Below are 23,142 nucleotides of genomic sequence, written 5' to 3' on the forward strand. Positions count from 1 at the left end.
AGTAAAGAAGATAGTATAGAAAAAGAATGCGACAAGAAATAGGGCGGCATGTCATGGGAAGCGAGATCGATAGGTCAGTCGTGGTCCGGTAATCTTGAGGATGGACTGTATTTATTTAGTAGTAATTGCTTGTATTTCGACTTCCATGTGGACATGCTCGTCGACTGTCGGATGGCCGGCGGGATACTGTTCCACACATCAGGTCCGGCATATTTGATGGAGCGATGATCTTTTCGGTCGATCATATGATATTTGGACGACGTGGACGCACGTGTGTTGTACTTGTGCGCTTTTGATTCAGAGGTAAAGAAGTCATTGAAATATTCGGGGCAACGACCGCAGTGAAACTGATACATAAACTTGGCGATTTCTAGTTTCCGCATATCTTCTATGTTCAGGACGCCGAATCTCTTCAGCAGCGACTTATTGGATGGGCCGCCAGGCCCCTTTGGGGCCCTAGCTATGATTCGGAGTACTTTGTGCTGTAGTTTCTGAAGTGGCTTGAGTGCAGTTTTACTGGCAGCCCCCCAACAGAGGATGCCATAATGTAACTTCGATTGGATTAAGGATTTAAAGAGTATCAGAAGAACCCTGTGGTTCGAACCTTCCTGAATTCACATCGGCGATTGGCAATGTGGGGAAATTAATGGTAGGCCTATTGGATTTTGTCTTAGTGCTTTGTGTAACTATAAGTAAGTCAACTGAGAATGGGATGCATATATCTGCTCACATTGAATTTAGTACTGTAGCCAGTTATTAATTGTAACATGAATGTATTCCTAACAAAGCGACTGATATTATATAACGTTCATGTGAGGTTGTGAACCACAAAACGAGATAGTATCATCTTTTATGATACGATGAAGAAATATTCCGACGATTTAATTTGTAGCTCTTAAATACAAGTATATTTAGTTATTCATTTCTTGCACAAAGCTTCAAAACTTATTTTATGTACAAAGCGCTCTCACTATCAATCAAAAGTGATATACAATGCCTCCTTCCATTCTCAAACGATGTGCGCTGCGGGATATAATATTTAGTTCGTAACATTTTGTTGAAAATAACCCTAGCAAACGTGACGGCAGTGTTTTAAATAACGAAAATTGGCGATCTAAAAGTACGCGCGGGGCCTACGATAAGTTATCGTATAGGCCCCGGTACGCGCAATTCGTTTTATATGATTATAATAACCTACTACGGCCTGTTCTACAGCCTTGGGCGCTTAATGCCAGCATGGGTTCTTCTGATACTCTTTAAATCCTTAATCCAATCGAAGTTACAGTATGGCATCCTCTGTTGGGGGGCTGCCAGTAAAACTGCACTCAAGCCACTGCAGAAACTACAGCATAAAGTACTCCGAATCATAGCTAGGGCTCCAAAGGGGCCTGGCTGCCCATCCAATAAGTCGCTGCTGAAGAGATTTGGCGTCCTAAACATAGAAGATATGCGGAAACTAGAAATCGCCAAGTTTATGTATCAGTTTCACTGCGGTCGTTGCCCCGAATATTTCAATGACTTCTTTACCTCTGAATCAAAAGCGCACAAGTACAACACACGCGCGTCCACGTCGTCCAAATATCATATGATCGACCGAAAAGATCATCGCTCCATCAAATATGCCGGACCTGATGTGTGGAACAGTATCCCGCCGGCCATCCGACAGTCGACGAGCATGTCCACATTCAAGTCGAAATACAAGCAATTACTACTAAATAAAAACAGTCCATCCTCAAGATTACCGGACCACGACTGACCTATCGATCTCGCTTCCCATGACATGCCGCCCTATTTCTTGTCGCATTCTTTTTCTATACTATCTTCTTTACTTTCATTCAGTGTGCATGCCTCCTCTTTACATCGCCTAGGCCAAGGTGGGTGTCAGATTCCATAGACTACTCCTTGTCGCTTCGACATCTTCCTGTCTTTTCATTGTATCGTATTTTTTGTGGTGTATTGAACTGATAAAATTGCTAATAAACCAATGATGACTACATTTATGAAAACATATGTAGCAAATATCGTCGCGTAGCGCGACCAAAAATTTCCGGATTTGACATGTTTTGTGGAATGTTAATTTGTTTTGAATACTCATTAGGGATATGTCCTACTACCACATCATCTACGGCGAAGCCGTTTTTCGTCAGCGCCCCCTTATCGCACCCTGAGCCCAGCGCCCCCATATCGCCCCCTGAGCGTTTTCGCCCCCTTCAAAATCGCCAGCGCCCCTTGGGGGGCGCTGGAGGCAAGGTTAAGAACCACTGCTTTAGGGTTACCATACGTCCTCCTTTACGAGGATTTGTTCTCCTTACTCAGGTTTTTGAAAATGTTCTCCGTCCCTCTGCTGTCTTCCTTTTTGAGATTTTGTCCTATTTTTTGAGAATTTTGGTTAAATATAGGGTAAAATTCGACTGATATACAGTAAATCAGCCCTGAAGTAACGTTCCTATTTTTAGTCAACCAACTGATAATGTGAAAGAAAAACTGTATTTTGAGACCTGAGCGAGAGAAAGTTGACCTTTTTTAGTGGAAAAAATTTACCATTTCTTCAGGATTTTCCTCCGGTTTTGCAAGTTTGAAAATTTTGAAAAAGTGTCCTCCTTTCCCGATTCCAAAATATGTTAACCCTAGTTACGTGCATAGGCCTATTGGAAGTCGATCGCCTCTGTATACCACTGGGCTCATTTGGCAAGGACAGGATTATTCGGCGTTTATGGCGTATATGGCGGGGGACAGCGGTGGTGACGATAGGCGCCCACAAATCTGGCGGACGCAATTCGATTCCGAGGTTTATCCTAGGCCCAATTTCAAGGTTTATCTGGGCTCCTCTTCTCCCGCCGACAAAAAGCTTAGAAAAAAAAACCGGCGAAAGAGAGCACTCACAAGGAATGGAAAGAGCTAGTAGAAAGGGCTGCGGCTTCAACAAGATCAACATCGAAAAGAACTGTGACATCGGGCACTCTAGGCCGAGGTGGATGTTAGATTAAAAGGATCGCAACTGCGTGTCGTTCGACATCCTCCTATCTGTTCATTACATCGCATTGTGTCTTAACGCATTGTACATTGTGTGTGACTTGTTCAGATGAAAAATATAACTCAACGATTAGTATTATAGACATAGCAATATCGAAGGTTTCGGTGCACTGCACATATGCCTTTGTTGGGGTGCTGCCTGCAAGAATACAATTGACCCACTGCAAAAACTTCAACATCGGATCATCCGTATCATTGCCAAAGCCCCACGGGGGCCTGAATGTGCAACTGATAAATCGCTTCTCAAAAGATTTGGTGTTCTAAACTTAGAAGATATGAGAAAGCTAGAAATTGCCAAGTTTATGTATCAGTTCCATTGCGGTCAATGTCCCTCAAATTTCAACGACTACTTCACCTCGGAGACAAAAGCGCACAAGTAGCCTACAGCACACGCGCGTCATCGAAGAACAACTACCATATGATCAGGACTGAATACAAGAAAACGCATTGCTCTATCAACTATGCCGGACCCCAATTGTGTAACACCATCTCGCCGGCTATCCGACAGTCGTCGAGCATGTCCGCATTCAAGTCGAAATACAAGCAATTTCTTCTAAATCAATACTAGCCGGTCTTCAGGATTATCAGACCACGACTTAACATCGACCTCGCCCTCCGCCACATGCCACCTCATTTTGTCGCTTGCGTCTTATATTCTCGGCATTACTTTTCATTCAGTGTGCATGCCTCTTATTTACTTCGCCTAGGCCAAGGTGGGTGTCTGATCTTAATGGCTACTCCAAGTTGTTTCGACACCTTATCTTTTCATTGTATCGCAGTCTTGTGATGTTTTTGAAACGATGAAAATATTAATAAACCTGATTGATTGATTGCCTCTATCATTTCGTGCAAATATGCATGTTTCATCACCGACGATCTCGCTCCGAGCGCACAAGCGAAGTCGCATGTTGGACGACACGTTATCTCCTAATTGCGAATACAGGTCTCAATTCTGTAAACTACGCCTCTTTATAATTTTCAAGAGGGGGCTCCAATACTAAATGCAAGAAATCGAGTGACGATGCATGCGAAGTGCTAAGAAGAATTTCAAGTCAAGTAAATCTGCTACGAAATATTCTGCTTTATGGTCAAATACGAAGATCTGTGATAAATGTGGCTGGCGCCTGGTTACGCAAATGTGTCGGAACTAGTGTTTTAGTCATCATCAAATTTTGCGGCCAACCTAATCAAATTTTGGTTGGCCTTGCAATTTTACCTGATGTTATAAATTATTTAGAAAATTGTTACCTCGCGGGCCACGGGTTGGCTGCCCTTGATTACACAGCGAGTCCGCGGTCTACGGAAAGCGGCTTACAAATATAGGCCTACTCAACTGACAGTAGATTCGGAACCAGCCATTTATGCGCCAATGGACCGGTGTTGGGATCAAGTCACTAGGTCACGCACATTTTGAAAGATTTCGTGACTTCGTCGATACCCTGGAAAGAGTTGCCTTGCCTAACCAAACACTGTGACTATAAACTTCAAGGGCTCTAGGAAAGGATTCTCAGTCTTTATAACGGCAATTTCGACTTAACGTCACCCTGATGCAAATGAGTTTTTATTGAATAGAACGAACGAATGAATCGATTGGTGATAAACGAGAAAAAAGTCAATTAGACATATTGTATAAATTTTGCAAAAAGCACGGACTACTCATGTAGCACCAAACGCAGTTATTTCTGCAAAATAAAAAATCAGCGTCATAGGCGTTTTAAAAACTCCGTGATCAGTTTCTGCATATCGTCAGCTCTTCGTTTTCCAGTTTCCAATACTTCTTCGTGATTTGGCGCCGTCGTTGCGTCATAGTCCAGAACACATTCGTTGGTGATGAGCGAGCAGCAACACACTTTGATGCCACAGTGAGCGGCTGAGACTACCTCTTGGGCTGTGCTCATACCTTGAAGAAACGATGCGTCTTAAATATTCCGGTTTCAAGTGATGATTTGCGCAAGGTTGTAATGAGTCTGATTTGAGTCACAATTTTTCGGTGAATCGACTTGACTTGAGTCAATACGACTTGACAAATTGTACCACAAACTGACTTTCAGATTTTTGAACGAGCTTGTTAAGTGTAGATGTGGGTAGAGTAGTCATCGTTGGTACTCCAGAGACGAAGTAATAACGTAAATGTAGAAGTAGCGATTTTCAAGTAGATAAAAAGTAAGTACTCTAGTCCTAGTTATGTCTAAATAATGAAACCTGTGAGGTAGAAGTAGTCTAAAATCACAACCACTCGAGGAAGCAGTGCAAGTAGGCAAAATGTACTCGACAGAGGTGGTCAGTAACGAAGTACTTCTACTTTTTTGAAGTACTCAAGTAGTTTTGCTCTACTTATAGTACTTACTCAAGTAGATATTTTTTCCGCTACTTCTACTTCGTAATATTTTGTGAACTACTTACTTACTTTTCGCTATTGTCAGTTTGTCAAGTAGAAGTAGTTTAATCCCCCAATAAGAAAGATAGCCTAAAGAATTTCGGGGCTGTTTTCACGTAGTACCAACATTTAATTTTCATAAAAGTCATGTAATCCCCAGAATTTTCGTTGCGCTTCGCGCACAGTAGATTTGGAGTGACAAATATATTTTAACGAAAGTCTCTCTGAATATAATTTAAATACCGGGTTGCGTGGTTCCGTTTACACCGCATTGTCGCCTATATCAAAAATGCAATCACATAAAGTATGCCCCCTAACGTTTGAAACTACCGTTTCGAAATCTAGCAATTACCTATTATACCTGACAGCCTATTATGTGTCCAAATCTGATAAAGTGGAATTTGACTTTTTTAACGTCAGACCTGTTTTAGCAGGCCGCCGTTGAAACTTTCTGGACAGAAGACATGAAATTTATTTTCCGCTTTTTAGAGGTAGCATTAGTATTTTTCTATCAATTACGAGTAATATACGTTGAGTTCTAAATATAGTTTCAGTTCTTTGGTCTGGAGAACATACATGTTGAAGTATAAAAGCAAGTGTAGTAACGCCTTATATTTTCCGAAAATAAAGCCATACACTATTTGGCATTTTAGCGATCTGCCATATTTTTAATTAAGGTATACTAATCGTGCAAAGTGTTAAAACCGTATCCGACACAACTTCTCCGTATTGCTCTCCGACTGAACTAGAGGTCCTATAACATGGGGGTGTTCGAGTAAACAAACTGGGTGTTCGAGTAAACAAAGGATTAGCATCGCATTTCCATATCAATACTCTCATTTACATCCCATGATGTGGACGACTGCTTATTCGGTCAAAAATTGACACCTCCTGGGATGCATCAATATGAATCAAGCTCTCTACACTTTCCGCATAGCTCGATTTGCAGCTTTTGACAGTCCATGAGAACGAATTACGATCGTTTTCACAACTACTTACTTACTTACTTGAGTAGATTTAAAGTCAGTCAAATCTACTTCTACTTCAAGTAGTTTTAGGTTGCTTATGTAAAAAGTACTTCTACTCGTACTTGAGTAGATTTTTCCGTCGCTACTTTTACTTCTACTTGAGTAGCTTTTTTGACTACTTTGACCACGTCTGGTACTCGAGTACTTTGACAACATAGAAGTACTTCTTTACCGACCATCTCTGGTTAAGAGCGAGATCAATGAGTATGAGTATATTATGAACGCGAGGAATTTGTTTCACTTGAGCACATTAGTAAAAATGAATTGAACATGACTGGAGCTCAAGACTGAACAGTAATAAACAATAGGACTCGAACTCGACTCGAGATTGAAAAAGTGAGATTGACTTGTGACTCGGAACCTTGCGACTCGGTGACAGCTCTGGATTTGTGCATGAAGATTCTTACCCACAGCATCACCGCCGATTCTTAACATCATGTTAAGTTCCCCGACTGTTTCAAAAGATGGACCCGCTACATTACAATATACTCCTTGATGAGTGATATCTCCAAACCCCAAGTCTTTTGCTGTGTCATGGAACATGGCGCGCAACTCTCGGTCATAAGCGGGCATGACAGCGGGGAATCGCGGACCAAACCTGTGAATTTGAACAGGAATTTGAGATAGAAACAGTTTTAGTTGGCATTGTTCTCTCTCACTTATCATCATTGGGTCCCGTGAGTGGATTGTAGCCGGCCAGGCCCGTAAAGCTGATATGGTCTTTGAGAATCATGAAGTCTCCGACCTTGTAGGTGCGGTTGATCCCACCTGCGGCATTTGTAATGATCACAACTTTTACCCCAAGTAGTTTCATGACACGAATCGGAAGAGCAATCTGTAATCAATGAATGTTTTGATATATGCGGTCTCACAACTAGCTGAATCTGGGGCTGAGCGAAATTGAGTGCTCGAGTGATTCAATTCTGAATCAAGTATTCGGTTTTCAGCCGAGTACCTATCTTTGAAGTACGAGTTCAAATATATGTACCCAGTGCTTTTCAACCTTTTTGAGCTCCATTCACACTTTTTTTTGAAAAATAATTTCATTCGCACCAGTCAGCCGAAATTTAGTGCACGAAGAGAAAAGGAAGAAACTTATCACTTTTGTATTCGAAGAACTTTTTGGAGGTACAGATCTTCATTATTTTGCATTCAGCGTATCATATTATTGATTAATCAAGCACTAAAATCACTGCAGTAGAAAAATCACAGATATCGCACTCCCGTTGTTCTCAAGAAGTTCGTTGCATTTTCCGGGGGTGTCGTGCAGTGATTTCCTTGGAAGCTTAAAGGGCGAACCCAAGAACAATATTCACTCGCAACAATATCACTTTGCCACTAAATCCACATGTTACGTCATCGCGATGTGAATGTGTTTGCATTTAGGACGCACGAAATAGTGAAACTGCACTTGAATCGTAGCATCAATGTTGCGACTAGCACCTTTGGTTCATTTTTCTGACAACATTCGAAAAGATGCTTCGCGTACCAAGGTATGTTAGATAGGGTTACCATCAGTGTTGGGATCAAGTCACTACCTTCGAGTCACGAGTCATCTCGAGTCACTGCAGATTTTGACTCGAGTCAAGTCAAGTCACTCGATTTTAAAAGGTGACTCGAGTCAAGTCAAGTCAAGTCAAGAGTCAAGTCACTAGTCGAGTCAAGTTGAATTTTCAAAGTACGAGACATGATTCAAAGTCATTGCATTATCCTAATTGTTTTAAATACAGACGGAGTCCTCATTTATTCTGAATCGAAGAACGAATAAAGAGTTGATTATACACGCAATAAGGCGCTCTATCGCTCATGCATACGTAGAACTGTCAAACTACGCAAGTATAGCGGGGGCTATAACAGGGGTGGGAAAACGCGACTCGCGAGCCGCATGCTGCTCTTTGAGCCTTTGATTGCGGCTCTTCAATGAGTGTGCATTCGGTGATAATGAGCGTACGCCACTGTGCCTTTTGCGTCAAGGTTCGCCCAATAATCACAAAGCTAGTATTTAACCTTCATAACGAAACCAAACACCAAAACCTTAATTGCCACGAGTTACCCAACAAAGACATATTTACGAAGTATTATGATAACCGAGCTCCGCACTGTTTGACGTCATATCAGCCCGATTTCAAACACCTTGCAGCCAAGGTGGAGACGCATCGTAGTAATAATAAACTTCATTCGATACGCCACTTTCCTTGTGACGGAATAAATTGGTATATATCAATTTTTGTGTTGTGACTCTTTCAAGGCAGCGATTTTTGATATAAGGCTCGCGCGTGAAGCAGCTCTGCCCACCCCTGATCTATAATAATTTATCGGCCAAAATATGGGATAACATATGAAACATCAGTGTAAGTTCAAAAACCGATATGGAGCAATACTCTATCCACATATATATCCATGATATACCTACCATTATAAACGTGTGGACGATATTCGTTCGATTTAACATAACATCGTTGGGTTATATTTTTCATCTGAACAAGTCACACAAAATGGACAATGCGATAAGACACAATGCGATGTCATGAACAGTTAGGAGGATGTCGAACGACACGCATCAGTAGCGATATTTACTCTAACATCCACCTCGGCCTAGAGTGCCCGTTGTCACAGTTCTTTTCGATGTTGATCTTTTTTGAAGCCGTGGCCCTTTCTACTAGTTCTTTCTATTCCTTGAGAGTGCTTTCTTTCGTCGGGTCTTTTACTGGGCTTTTATGTCGCCGTAAGAACGGCAACGGCGGGGGAAGAGGAGCCCAGATAAACCTCCGACGGGAATCGAACCTGATCCGTCAGATTGATGGGCGCTTATCGTAACCAATACACTATCTCCCCCGCTAAAGTACACAAGAAGGTTGGTTGAGGCGAGCAAATTTACGACACCGTAAGCTATAAGCTCCGATCACTGCGTTGACGATCAATTCATTACTGACGTAACAATGGAGGCTCGGTAAAACGCACAATCATTGAGTGAGATACGGCGATTTAGTCGACATCGATTACTTGGTGAAATTGACTCGTAAATTTTGCCTCGAGTCACGAGTCAATCTGCATTTCTGAAGCGTCGAGTCAAGTCAAGTCAAGTCATTTTGGCTAAGTGACTCGAGTCAAGTCATACGAAAAAGGTGACTCGAGTCAAGTCATGACTCAAGTCATCCCAACACTGGTTACCATACGTTCTCCTTTAGGAGGATTTGTCCTCTTTTTTCGGGTTTTTGAAAATGTCCTCCGAGGACGCCTAAATGTCCTCCTTTTTGAGGTTTTGACCTCTTTTTTAGGAACTTTGGTCAAATTTATAGCAAAATTCGACTGAGATGCCGTAAATCAGCACCGAAGTGACGCTCCGGAGGGTATTTCGGGAGCTGAGCGAAAGTCAACCGACTACGAAGCGGTAAAAATTTACCAGTTTTTCAGGATTTTTCACCGGTATTCTGTGTTTGAAAATTTTGAAATAGTGTCCTCTATTCCCGATTCCAAAATATGGTAACCCTAATGTTGGACGATTGGATGGTACGGTGGCCGTTAAAAGCAGGAATGCATTGCTATACAAACCCACACAATCCGAGTAATTGATGACTGTTGTTTATGGATAAGCTAAGGCTTCATTCACTTTTTATCTATGCAGTACGGTACACAAATCAACATATCTTTTAATAACAACGCTTGGCATCCTTGTGTTGTCAAAGTCAACACTTTCACCTTCTTGAATAATTATTACTCACATAAGATTCATGATCAACACACAGTTATATCGGGCCCGGGTAGCCAACTGCGGGATGGCTCTTAGGTCAATCGTACAATATTGGAAAACTGACTTAAGTAATGCCAAATTATCTTTACTATCGCACATATCCTTATACATAAAGTGTAATAAGGTTCAACAGTCTAATTAAGCTGAAATTAGGCTGCATAAGGAATATCGTAAGACATACGGCTTGGTGGATTTGATTGTGCTCTGCAGAGGGTGCTCATCTGCTCAAGCTAAACAGGTAGTATTACCTGTTACAAAGTAGTATTACAAAGGTGGTATTACAAAGGAGTATTACAAAGGTGGTACGAACACAAACTAGGCCAACTTTTCCTATGGATCAGCAAGCTTAGTGGAATCACCAATATGTTATATATAGGCCTATGCCTTTACGATCTAGACTTGGCCTGAGATCATCAGTCCAAGAACAGGAAAGGGTGTCTAAGCCTAAATTGTGGAGTTCGCATTACAAACAGGCCATTGTACTGGTCAGTAGATAAACTGCCCAGTGACTTAATAATTCGATGTGATGCAAGATAAATATTCATTGGACGTAAGACACTAAGGTGCTTACACTAATTTTATTTGAAACAGCCTCTAATCCTTGGTTAGGTACACGAGTAAACAACACTTGTTATAGATCTAATGTGCTAATTGTTATGGTTGAAGAAACGCTAAATTCTGCAGTTAACCAACATGAATGTATGCCAAAATTCCAATATTTTGCATTCAAATATGCCAAATGTCAACACTGGCATTCGCTATACTATTACCTACATTCCTACAAGGTCCGTCTAAAATATCCATACACGGTAGATGCTTCCGAGCAAGTGAGCAACTGATACCGATTGAACTCCTTCTTTTTTCCATGCAGTGACGTAATCCTCTCGTGCGGATATATTATCTCAAACTTTGCCTTATACACGCATCGAGAGCGTTCCTCACTTGTGAACTAGAAAAGCCTAGCTACCAACAAGTTTTTAGAATTGCTTCCAAACAACAAAATTTACGGCCTCAGTGTACTTAATATCATGTTTATTTGAATTATTCCACGTCGGAAAAAGTGAGAAACATGGACAATTTTCATTCGCACTCATCCGGATTTTTCATTCGCACCACGCTCGTCATTCGCACTGAATTTTTTTTCATTCACTCTAGTGCGAACCGTCACACAGGTTGCAAAGCACTGTATGTACCTTTCAAGTGACCACAAACAAATCAATGCCGGTTCTGAATTACGTTAAAGATATTTTGCTATTTTTTAAACCATACTTATTTCATTGCACATTGTGGGTTGAGCACGACTTCACTAGAATTAATACTCGATTCCGATCCGAGTACTGAAATCATTGTCCCAAGCCCCTCACAACACAGCATTTACCAGAGTTCCAAAAAGGTCGACATCCCAGGAACTAATCGGGAAATTCTTGCCCCCTTACGGAAGAAAAACCTCATCAAGATTACAGAAGTGAGGTTGTGATAACTTAATAAGCGATATTGATTTGCAGAGACAAAAGCATAACTCTCAGTAGAAGTGATTAGTTCACCATTCCGTCAAAGTTGAGAGATATGCCAAGCAGTTTTATGAGAGTATTGGTGTGTTGGCAATAGTTGATCGACCTTATCCAATTCTCATGTCCACATTTCCACATGAAAAAACTTTGGAAATAACTTATATTTGTAGGCTATCATTGCTACAGTGCAGCTTTGAACATACTTCATAATATCTTGTGATGCGATTACCTTCCATGCCGCATATCCTTCATAAGGGTGAAATCTCCCTTGCATGCACATTACAGATTTTCCACTCAATTTCCCAAACACCAATTGACCTTTATGACCTTGCACTGTAAAACACAGACGATAAGCACGAAATTGATGTCAAAGTTTGAGCATGGACGGGATATCGTGCTTGGAGTAGAATTGTAAAAACTGTGGTTCTTTGCCGGTCAACTACCTACTGGTTTTATTCTTAGTTTTGGTGAAAGATTTTGGAAAGTGAGTAGGCTAGTTCTAGTTGCACATTAAAAACATTTAAGTTGCCGGAACAACTAGATGACACATGTCATCGTTTGGCATGAATCGTGATACCAGGGTTCTGTTGTGTGTTGTTTTTGCTGTAGTTCTAGTTCGAGTTGCAAGATTTTGCAACGCGAGTTGTGGTAGTTCTAGTTGCGCATTATGAGAAGTGAGTAGTTCTACTTCTTGGTGCATTTAAAAATGGAATTAGTTGCAGATCAACTAGAAAACAAGAGTACTTGTGTGGCGTGAGAATCGTTATACCGATGTTCTATTGTGTATGTTCTTGCAGCCATTGCTAGCTCAAGAGCGGGCTTTGGAGGTCAGAACCCCTCCCATTTCAAACTTCAAACATATTCACTGGAAAGCTGATGCAATATAATAAAAACGAACGAGTTGCTTCTGAATTGAAACTAATTAGTTGCAGATTTTTAAAGACTGTCGTTAGTTGTAGTTCAAGCTGGTAGTTTTGAAAAGTAGTTCCAGTTCAACTGGTGGTTTTGAAAAGTGAGTAGTCCTGGTTCTAGTTGCCAGATTTAAAGAGTGAGTAGCTGTAGTTGCGCATTTAAAAATCCAGTAGTGTTCACTATGGAGATGGAGGTGAATTGAATCCTAAAAAATACCGACCTGTGGATCTGGGAAAACTTGGAATGTCGCTGTACTTGACAATGTTCGCTTCTTCGACTTTGTCCCCAAGACCGCTCAATCCCGAGCCACAGATGATCCCGTAACAAGGTGCAGTTGAAATCTTTGTTTTAAGAAATTCCGCGGCTTCTACCACATTCTCGTGAGAATAGCTCACGGCCATTTTCTATGATCTCTGGTATTCTCCTCTGAGTTGTATAGCATCAATTCAAAAATTATCAGGGAATTATCATGCAAGGTCAAAAACTGTACCGTAAAAGCCTAAGGTAAGACTTCGGTCTTCAGAGTGTTTTAATTCAAAATATAACTTGACTGATCTCTGCATTTATTCATTTCACTCAGTCAAATAAAATCAAAATTTGCACTCAATCACAACCGCCCTGGAGCAAAGTTGCAGAACTAGAAAATATTCAGCTTTTTTGCTTTTCCACAATCAATTTACAATTAGAATATTAACAGCAGAGCATTTTCCAAATTAGACTATGAATCACTACTGGAATCTTGGTACATTTTGCCTGATATATCAGGTGAGCAGCAACGATTTTCCAAGTTGAAGTAATTTAATAAAAAACAATAAAAAAATAAACATAGTGTGAGCACAGGACACCGATTCCATATAGGCTATGAATTATGACAGCAGCACAGTTTCTTCCAAATTATATTAGAATTACATCAGTTCATTCGCATAAAATCAGAGTTCATTCTCATTAGTCATTAGCATAGCAAGAGATTGCGGCCCATTTCACACACGATACGGTTTTCCTAGTTATAGCATTTTCGAGAAAACCAGAAATTAGATTAGAATAAAGTTAGGGCATAGAAACATTTCACAATTGGATTAGAATTGGTACAAAGAAACCTTTCACGAACTATATAGATGTGAATTAGATTACCGGCATTTTGCTCAAAATAGTATAATTAGACTGTAAGAGACAACTAGAATAATAGTCAAATGCCAGCTGCTACACGCATGGTGTCGGGAGTGGCAATCCGCATCCCATGATTGACAGAATGCCGACGCGACTTTTCTTGTGCAAATAAAACCTGCCTACTCAGCCTCAGCAAGCAGCACGTACGATGCTTAACTTGTGCAATACGATTCGCGTGCATGGAGCAAAGAGCCGGAAACATACGATGATGACATTTATAAACAAAACCAGGGCGAACGGCGGACCTCGGAGCTAGCAATACTAAACTATGGATAACTAACCTACCGCAGCCCGTAGGTTTGTTGATTACCAGTGAACCCAGCCCTCGGTAAACCCAGCCCTCCGTGAACTCGGCCCTCGGGAACTTTTGTAATTAACTGTATTAACAAGTATTATTATGAATTATTAAACTAATAATGTTATTATCAACTGATTTGTCGATCTTGTAAGGAGGTCAGGGCATGCGTAGATCACGCAGTCACGGCGTGATCAGATCACGTGATCACGATTGCGCAAGCGCGGCCCTCGGTGAACCCGGCCCTCGGGAAATTTTGTATTCACCGGCAACCCTAATATCCCCTCCCCCAACCCTAATAGCCCACACCCGGCAACCCTAATATCCCACCTCCGGCAACCCTAATATCCCACCTCCGGCAACCCTAATATCCCGCCTCCCCCAACCCTAATATCCCCCTCCCCCAACCCTAATATCCCACCACCGGCAACCCTAATATCCCCCTCCCCCAACCCTAATATCCCACCCCCGGCAACCCTAATATCCCACCTCCGGCAACCCTAATATCCCACCTCCGGCAACCCTAATATCCCGCCTCCCCCAACCCTAATATTCCACCTCCCCCAACCCTAATATCCCCCCTCCCCCAACCCTAATATCCCCCCTCCCCCAACCCTAATATCCCACCTCCCCCTACCCTAATATCCCACCTCCGGCAACCCTAATATCCCACCTCCCCCAACCCTAATATCCCACCTCCACCAACCCTAATATCCCACCTCCCCCAACCCTAATATCCCACCTCCACCAACCCTAATATCCTACCTCCGCCAACCCTAATATCCCGGCTCCCAGCTTTCATTCAAAATTGTTCGGGGGCGGAATTCACCGAGGTCCATAGTATTCGAGAAACACCATGAATACCACAAAACAAACAAGTAAAGTATGTGAGCGTCGCGTTATCTCCCCGCTTACTCAATCCGTGAATACAAAATTTCCCGAGGGCCGAGTTCACCGAGGGCTGGGTTTACCGAGGGCTGGGTTCACCGGCAACCGGTTTGTTAAACCGAGCAGAGGTTGGCCTACAAATTCTCAGCCTACAAAATACCAAACGTTACCAACGGGTTGATCACCACAAAGACCATGGCAGCTACATTACAGTAGGGTTGCCATACGTCCGGAATTTCCCGGACATGTCCGGAATTTCAGTGAAAAATTTGCGTCCGGGAGGAATTTCTAAAATATGCCTAAATGTCCGGAATTTTGAAGGCTTGAAGTAGGCTCAAAATTTTTTTGTAAATCAGCAGAAAACAATAGTATTTTCAAGCAGATTTATGCTATTCGAAATTCGTCTTCGCGCTGCGCGCGACTTAATTAATGCAACGTATATTGACATTGGTATGGGCACCAGGCACCACCCTCGCCAAAAAAATGCAATAAAAAATAAATATATATGGCTAACATTTACTGAAATAAGTCTAATTGTAATCGAAATTGTAAGCTGACGGTATATTGCTAGAGTTGGTTAAGGTCGACTGGATGCTTCAGTCACAGACAGTGGTTCCAAATCTTGGGGTCGTTTGTCTTTATCTGGGGATCGCGACGGTGTTGGACGTAATCAGCTTCCTAGGCCGTGAGTAAGTTTGAGCAAGCTGAATTTTTTTTAGTAATCGGCTTATTCAAGTCTTGAGCTGGGCCACGGAAGATTTTTAGGTTGGAAATGAGGTCGCGACCATAACAGGTTGGAAATCATCGGATGTGCAACTTGCTGGTGCATTTTATAGTAGCCTAATATAAGAAGAATCAATATTATTGACAGAATGCATTCATAAAATTTAACAGCCAAATGCATATAGTAAGGGCCCATTACCCTATGGTCGGGCGAAAGGGGACAGAAAAAATGTTGTTTCGGACCTAAAAAAAAACACACAATCAGATAGCCGAATCAACCTAATAGTATAGCAGGGCTGTAATACACAATCCCGACAGGCCAGACGATTTCATCCGGCCCGTGGAGAAATCTATTGCAGGTACCCTAGCAAGTAGCAATCACAAAAGCTCACATTACAGATGGCCCAATTCATGACCTATGTTCCACTACATTCCTGTAGTGCAGTGGTTCTCAACCTTTTTGTCTTCGCGGACCCCTTTCGGACCGTCACGGACCCCGCGGACCCCCACGAAGTTTTAGTTCGAATTTAGCTCAATTATCGTGCAATCGTCATATGTGTTGCGCAAAATGATAACTGTATAGACTTAGTGATAACCATCAACGAAATGACTTTTCTTGGAAATAAGTGTCACGGTGGTTCTTTAACACTATTCTTTCGTCACAATGGTCACGCTCGACTCGCCTCATCGGACGGCAGAAGAAGCACGACCACGTTTCACTCTTTCTTTCGACGGCCGTGTAGTAAGCATGGTCATGAGTAGCTCCTAGTTTGGTAGGGCACTGACGTGATGTATTTTTCATTTACAGTATTTGCAAGTATTTTTTAACGTCTTGTTAATAAGTTGGGTTAGTTGATCCGTGTTCACTGTTCGTCAATACAAAGTACCGGAAAGACACTGTCTCGGGATTAGCAAGCCAGTTAAGAATATCGAAAGTCAGTCATAGATACTATCAGCCAGATACTCTCGTCCAGCTCGGTCAAAGAGCTGAAACTCGTCCCTCAGGACAATAAGATTATATTATTCATGTAGAAATTGGGTTGACTTCTATTATTTCTAAGCGAATTCTGCAACTGCATTCTTTGAAATAAGTGGCCGTGTCTTGAAAATCCGCGCCTTCGATTTGACATGAACGAGTGCCAAAAAATCAATTTCCACAAATATAGATAGTGGCGAATGTAATACTAACGCGGAACGCTTCCGAAGACACATTTGGGTATGATCGAAACAAATATATCACCAAAATTGACAAACAATTTTTTTTAATGAACATATCACGTCAAGCCTGGTCATTTTTATCAAGCAGTTTATCTTGACGTTGTTATAAAAAATGGTTGTGTATCACGGAGAAAGTGGATTTTTGTAAACATTTAGAAGTCGCCGTGATTGACCTTACTCCTCCCAACTTTTCTTTCCCACTTTCCCCAACAAATCATCTCTAAACAGCAAAATGTTTGAATCGGTGGGCTAATAGCAATTAAAATGAGTCTTCACAGTTATATTTCATCTCATACGGCCATTTTGTGTATGTGAGCTCTGGACTTTTACGAGTAATGAAGCGAAACTGCCTCGTGATTTTCCCAATTTAAAAAAATACAAATTAGGTTATCAAATATTTTAAGGCTTCGCGAACCCCCTGAAAATGTTTCACGGACCCCCAGGGGTCCGCGGACCCCCGGTTGAGAACCGCTGCTGTAGTGTATACTGTATACAGTCGATTGGCAATGCTTTCCTATTATGACGTCATATTGACAGACAATGTCTATTACCTCATTTTTAAATCCGCTAGTGGGCGCTAAAGAGTGTCCGGAATTTGCTTCACAAAAATATGGTAACCCTACATTACAGCCACAAATATATTAGATAAATCCATAGTGTCCTATATGGTGTCGACACAGGCAAATCTCACGCCTCAGTGAAATTGTATCACGTCACAATTTCCATTTGGCTACAGGCAATTTGACGGTCATTTTTGACCGGCTTGCCGAGCATTAAATTTAGTAAAACAGGTATCAATCGAAAGCTGACTTTGAACTGATTACGAAAATATAAATTTTATTCCGCTCGTGGACCTGGAACTCCCACAATCAGCCTCGAATTTTTCATTGTTATGGAGATTGGCATTGGGACGCAACGTGACCAAATCACGGGCCCAACTCAATAAACATAATTGCAAAATGTGGCCGCTACACTGCTATCCTGGACTCGCATATAGGGAATTGCTTCCAGTCAGGATGCAATCCTTGGAGCGCGCCACTTTTTTAACGTCATAAGCTTATATCGGACAATTAGACAAATCCTAGAAACACTTTATATTTGATCAAACAATGCTGGATGATGTCGAAATTAGAAAATGAATTTCCCCGTATATGGAGAATCCTCATACAATGGGGATGCAGGATGGATACAATCCTTGTGATGCGCAACTTTTCAACGTCACAAGGTTATATAACAGTAATAGGCCAATACTAGAACACTTTATGGTGGATGAAACGATCCCGGGCCATGGCCAAATTACAAGATGAATATCCCCGTATATAAAGAATCCTTCTACAATAGGGATGCAGGATGGATACAATCCTTGAGACGCGCAACTTTTCAACGCCACAAGGTTATATAACAGCACTAGGCCAATACTAGAAACACTTTATGGTGGATGAAACAATCCCGGGCGATGTCCAAATTACAAGATGAATATCCCCGTATATAGAGAATCCTTCTACAATAGGGATGCAGGATGGATACAATCCTTGAGACGTGCAACTTTTCAACGTTACAAGGATATATAACAGCACTAAGCCAATACGAGAAACACTTTATGGTCGATGAAACGATCCCAGGCGATGTCTAAATTACAAGATGAATATCCCCATATATAGAGAATCCTTCTACAATAGGGATGCAGGATGGATACAATCTTTGAGACGCGCAACTTTTCGACGTTACAATGTTATATAACAGCACTAGGCCAATACTAGAAACACTTTATGGTGGATGAAACGATCCCGGGCGATGTCTAAATTACAAGATGAATATTCCCTTATATAGAGAATCCTCTGTGTGTGGAACATCAGTATCCCGCCGGCCATCCGACAGCAGAGGTGGTCAGTAACGAAGTACTTCTACTTTTTAGAAGTACTCAAGTAGTTTCCCTCTACTTCTGGTACTTACTCAAGTAGATCTGATTTTGTCCACTTCTACTTCTACTTCGTAATATTTTGTGATCTACTTACTTACTTTTCACTATTTTCGGTTTGTCAAGTAGAAGAAGTTTATTCCCCCAATACGAAAGATAGCCTGAGGAATTTCGGACTGTTTTCACGGAGTACCAACATTTAATATTCATAATGGTCAAGTAAAGCCCAGAAATTTTGATGTGCTTCGCGCATAGTAGTGATGGAGTGACAAATATGTTTTCAAGGTAGTATCAATGAATATAATTTGGGTACCGGATTACTTGGTTCATCTCACACAACGCATTGTCGCCCGTATCAAATATTCCATCCAGGGATATAGAGAACATATGATGTCCGAACACACCTCAGACAGGATGTCCGAGGGGCAATACAGTCCAAACTCATCCCAGACACGATGTCCGAATTGCAACACAGTCCGAACATACCCCAGACATGATGTCCGCACACACCCCAGACTCGATGTCCGAACACGCCCTACTAGTACTGCATTTCCATGTACAAATGAAGTGTGCTCTTGAAACTGCAATTTCATCACTTTACAGTCTAGAAACCAAAATCAAACAGTTTTTTAAAGTGACGTAACTTTTGACACCAAAGTCCAATTTTCATAAAATAAAGTTCATCCTATTTGGAATTAGCTCATCTGTGTGTGTACCAAATTTCAGGAGATTCGAAGAGGTAGTGATGTGAACATCGGTTGTCTGTGTATGGAATGGCCCAAAAGCTTTTTGGAGATCAAGAAAAACGCTGCACAATATAGATAGTTACTTAAAGATTTTAAGTCCATATCCCAATCGGGACAATTTGTTAGTCAAGATCCCGATTTATGTGTTCATTTTTTCGATCGTCGGAATAATCGAACCCAAATCCGACTTTCTAAATTCCGTTTTTAATTTTTTGAATCCACGTCCAGGAAAATCTGAAGCAGGATTCAAAAGTTTGGAGTTGAATATTTATAAATTGGATCCAACAATAAAATCTATGTTTGGATTTAAAAAAACTGATAAAGATATTGATAAAATCTCCATCCGGACTATGGAAATCTATAATGAAGGAGGGCTTGGTAAGTATTGTTGTATACTATTATTATGACGGCCCTGTCTAATTGTCAGCTGTTTTGAGCATGCCTTTTCACATTGCCGCGGGGTGGGGTGGGGTGGGGTGGGGGTGTATGATTTGTACTATACATTATCTATCTCAGGGGCGGAAACCCCTGAACAACTACTGTACTGTGGCAGCCCTCGTGCGCCCCCTATCTGGGTTGGCGCCCTTGTGATGCTCTAGTGATTTCATGCTAGGCGTGTCTCTTCTTGTGTTTTGGTCTCGTCGCTGTTGGGTTGTTGAGTACGACTGAGTGAATAAACTTCATATCTGAGCAAAGGCCTCTACATTGGCGAGCACGCCAGGACCAGAATGGATAGTTCACCTCAGTCGTTAATTTACGAGGCCAGACAGATCGAAGAAGAGATCGAGTCGCATCAACTAGAAGTGCTGCGAACGAAAATTGAATACCTCGAACTGAGAATGACCAACACCGAAAGTAGAGTATCGGGACAGATTGAGCGCATCTCAGAAAAAGTTCTACTTGCTGTCGAAGAGATGATCGACCGAAAAATGCAGGCGTGGGAGACCAGGATTCTATCGTTAATGAGAGAAATGCAACGTACTGTACCGGAACAGACTAGTTCTGACGACAAGGGCAGTGTTGATCGTCCATGTGTTTCTGTTGCGGATGGCATAAATTCCAACGATACCATATTTTCGAGCAGCAAGAAATCAACTGAAATACCAGTGCCTGGTAAGCCTATTTATCTGGAATCGAAAACGCCAAATGTTCTACCTAATAAGTTCAGTGGAACAACGGACGTTACGTTGGAAGACCATCTAAGCCACTTTGAGTATGTTGTTGGCTGCAACCCATCTTGGGGTGTACGTGAAATTCTTTCATATTTTGGCTGGAGTCTGGGAGGTCCCGCGCTGAAGTACGCCAAGGAGGTTTCCGCCGAGGATTCTCAGAACTTCGAACTTATAGTGGAGCATCTCAGAAAACGTTTTGGGAATGAGCAATCAGGACAAAACTACAGAGCTAAGTTCAACAGCCGAAGGAAAAAGCCGAATGAGACCCCTGCTGCATTTGCTGCTGCTCTCCGAGAATTGGTACGTAAAGGCTACAAGATGATAAACGGGAATGCTGCAGAGTTACTGGTACGTCAACAATTTTGTCAGGGGTTCTCTGATGTTACACTGTGTGCTATGCTTGCTGTGCGTGAGAGTGACAGTTTAGAGGAGTTAGTTCGTGCTGCTGAAAACTATGAGTCAATGGCTGCTACTCATGGGGCCAATGCGCGCACAATAAAACCTTATGTGGCAGTGGTTGATAACTCTACTCGCAAGGCTGACTTGAACTCAAAATCAGAATGTGATGAATGTATTGGTGAATTGCAAAACCAGATTAAGTCCTTGAGAAATGAGTTGACTGAGTTATTTAATAAAAATCATGTCCCAGACAATAATGCGAGTCGTCCGAATTCACCAATTAGAAACCATGAAAGTCCCAAGTCGAAATTCTTTGGTAAATGCTTCAGGTGTGGCAAGTCTGGTCATTCTGCACGTTTCTGTAGGGCACCCTTTGTCCACTTTGTCGAAATGCAGGGCACTATGATTATCAATGTCAATATTCCAATCAGAATAGTTCATGGCAGCATGGGCCCAATGCGCAAACACAATATTTCCCTCAACCTCAGCCAACTATGGATAATAATGGAAATTGGAACGGTCGTTTAAACTCGCAGTAGCGGGGTGCGAAACCAGTAACCCCGCTTGTAATACGATTGATGATGATCTTGATAACTTGATTTGCTCCCTCAATGTTTCAACCAACTGGTACACACTTGTTAGTATTGCCCGGGCAGATTATAAATTTTTGGTAGATACCGGTAGTCCAGTAACATTCATAGATTTTGGGTTACGGGAGTTTATTGATGTCGGTGAGCTAGAATCGAGTCCGGATGACAATCGATTTAAAGTGGCTAATGGCAGACCCCTAGTAGTGCATGGAAGTTGCACACTCAAGATGTGTATAAATAAAGTTTGTTTGAGGATGCGAGTGTTTGTGGCTGAGCTCGGAGCGAAAATTGGTATTTTGGGTATGGATGCTCTGAAGGATTTTGATGTCACCTTGTATGCCAGACGTGGAGTAATGCAAGTGGGTGATGACTCGGTTCAATTAATGAGTTCCAATAATGTCACGTGCAGCCGTATAAACATTAGGGAATCAATTTCGGTCCCCGCTCACAGTCAAATATGTGTGACTGGAGAGAATAACCACCCTTGGCCAGTGGAAGTTAAGGGAGTTACGGCTGTAGTTGAGCCAGTCAGGGATTTTTCGTGGGCACGGAATAAGTCGGGAGTGTATGTGTGTCCTGCTTTCGTTACCGCATCAGAATGTTCGGTGCCAGTTCTGGTTGTGAATGATTCAGATTGTGTGGTTGAGATACCCTCTGGCACTTTTGTTGGCATGATTTGCCCTGCAGACAATTTCCAGGATGTACATGGAAGAGTTTCCGGCATTGCCAGTATAAGGAAGAGTGAAGATGAAGAGGTGCCCCTGGGTGAAGCGAAGTCCTATTTAGGTGAAGAATTGAAATTGCAAACGGGAGAATTTTCAGGTCATCTGAGTTCCATGTTAGATGGGGTTCAGAACTTAACGGAGGAGCAGCAGTCTGCAGTGCTGGATCTCTTGACTGAATTCCAGGATGTTTTCATTGGGCCGGATGGGAAACTCGGACAGACGCAAGTTTTGCAGCATAGAATCACTCTCACCACAAAGCAGCCTATCAAAGTACGTCCTCGGCGCATGGGCTGGGAGAAACGCAAGTTGGCTATTCAAGAAGTGGAAAAGCTGAGAGCACAGAACGTGATAGAGGAGTCTGATTCACCTTTCAATGCACCTATTATGCTGGTTCCTAAAAAAGATAATTCCTGGAGAATTGTTCTGGATTACAGGAAACTGAATAGCGTAACGGTCAAAGATGCATACTCGTTACCTCGAATAGAAGATATTCCCGATTCGTTGGGAGGCGCCTCGTGGTTTTCATGTTTGGACTTGGCAAGCGGTTTTTTCCAAGTCACAATAGATCCTAAGGATCGCCCCAAAACAGCCTTCAGTGTTCCAGGTCATAACCACTACCAATTTACTGTACTTCCCATGGGATTGGCAAATTCGCCAGCTCTGTTTCAGAGATTGATGGAGAAAGTTCT

The 23,142-nt window shown here is 41.9% G+C and overlaps 3 protein-coding genes across 3 annotated transcripts in view; 1 reads left to right on the top strand and 2 right to left on the bottom strand.

Moving 5' to 3' along the window:
• Nucleotides 1-4,363, top strand: part of LOC145440664 (uncharacterized) — a 198,402-nt gene extending 194,039 nt beyond the window's left edge. Inside the window, exon 2 of the mRNA XM_080318377.1 lies at nucleotides 3,284-4,363. Coding sequence (XP_080174503.1) covers nucleotides 3,284-3,601 — 318 coding nt within the window. The 3' untranslated portion in view covers nucleotides 3,602-4,363. The remainder of the gene's footprint in view (nucleotides 1-3,283) is intronic.
• Nucleotides 1-23,142, bottom strand: part of LOC145440674 (coiled-coil domain-containing protein 6-like) — a 91,178-nt gene that overhangs the window by 10,397 nt on the left and 57,639 nt on the right. The window lies entirely within an intron of this gene.
• On the bottom strand, nucleotides 4,579-13,036 carry LOC145440694 (purine nucleoside phosphorylase-like). The gene is made up of 5 exons (XM_080318424.1): nucleotides 12,833-13,036; nucleotides 11,930-12,033; nucleotides 7,098-7,273; nucleotides 6,846-7,036; nucleotides 4,579-4,933 (listed from the first exon to the last, which is right to left on the bottom strand). Exons 1-5 carry the CDS (start codon nucleotides 13,011-13,013, stop codon nucleotides 4,737-4,739), a joined length of 849 nt encoding a protein of 282 aa, XP_080174550.1. The 5' UTR covers nucleotides 13,014-13,036; the 3' UTR covers nucleotides 4,579-4,736.

Source organism: Botryllus schlosseri, chromosome 6 (genome assembly GCF_051294905.1).
Source record: "Botryllus schlosseri isolate E-star chromosome 6, Bs_hap1, whole genome shotgun sequence".
In the NCBI taxonomy this organism is placed as follows: Eukaryota; Metazoa; Chordata; class Ascidiacea; order Stolidobranchia; family Styelidae; genus Botryllus; species Botryllus schlosseri.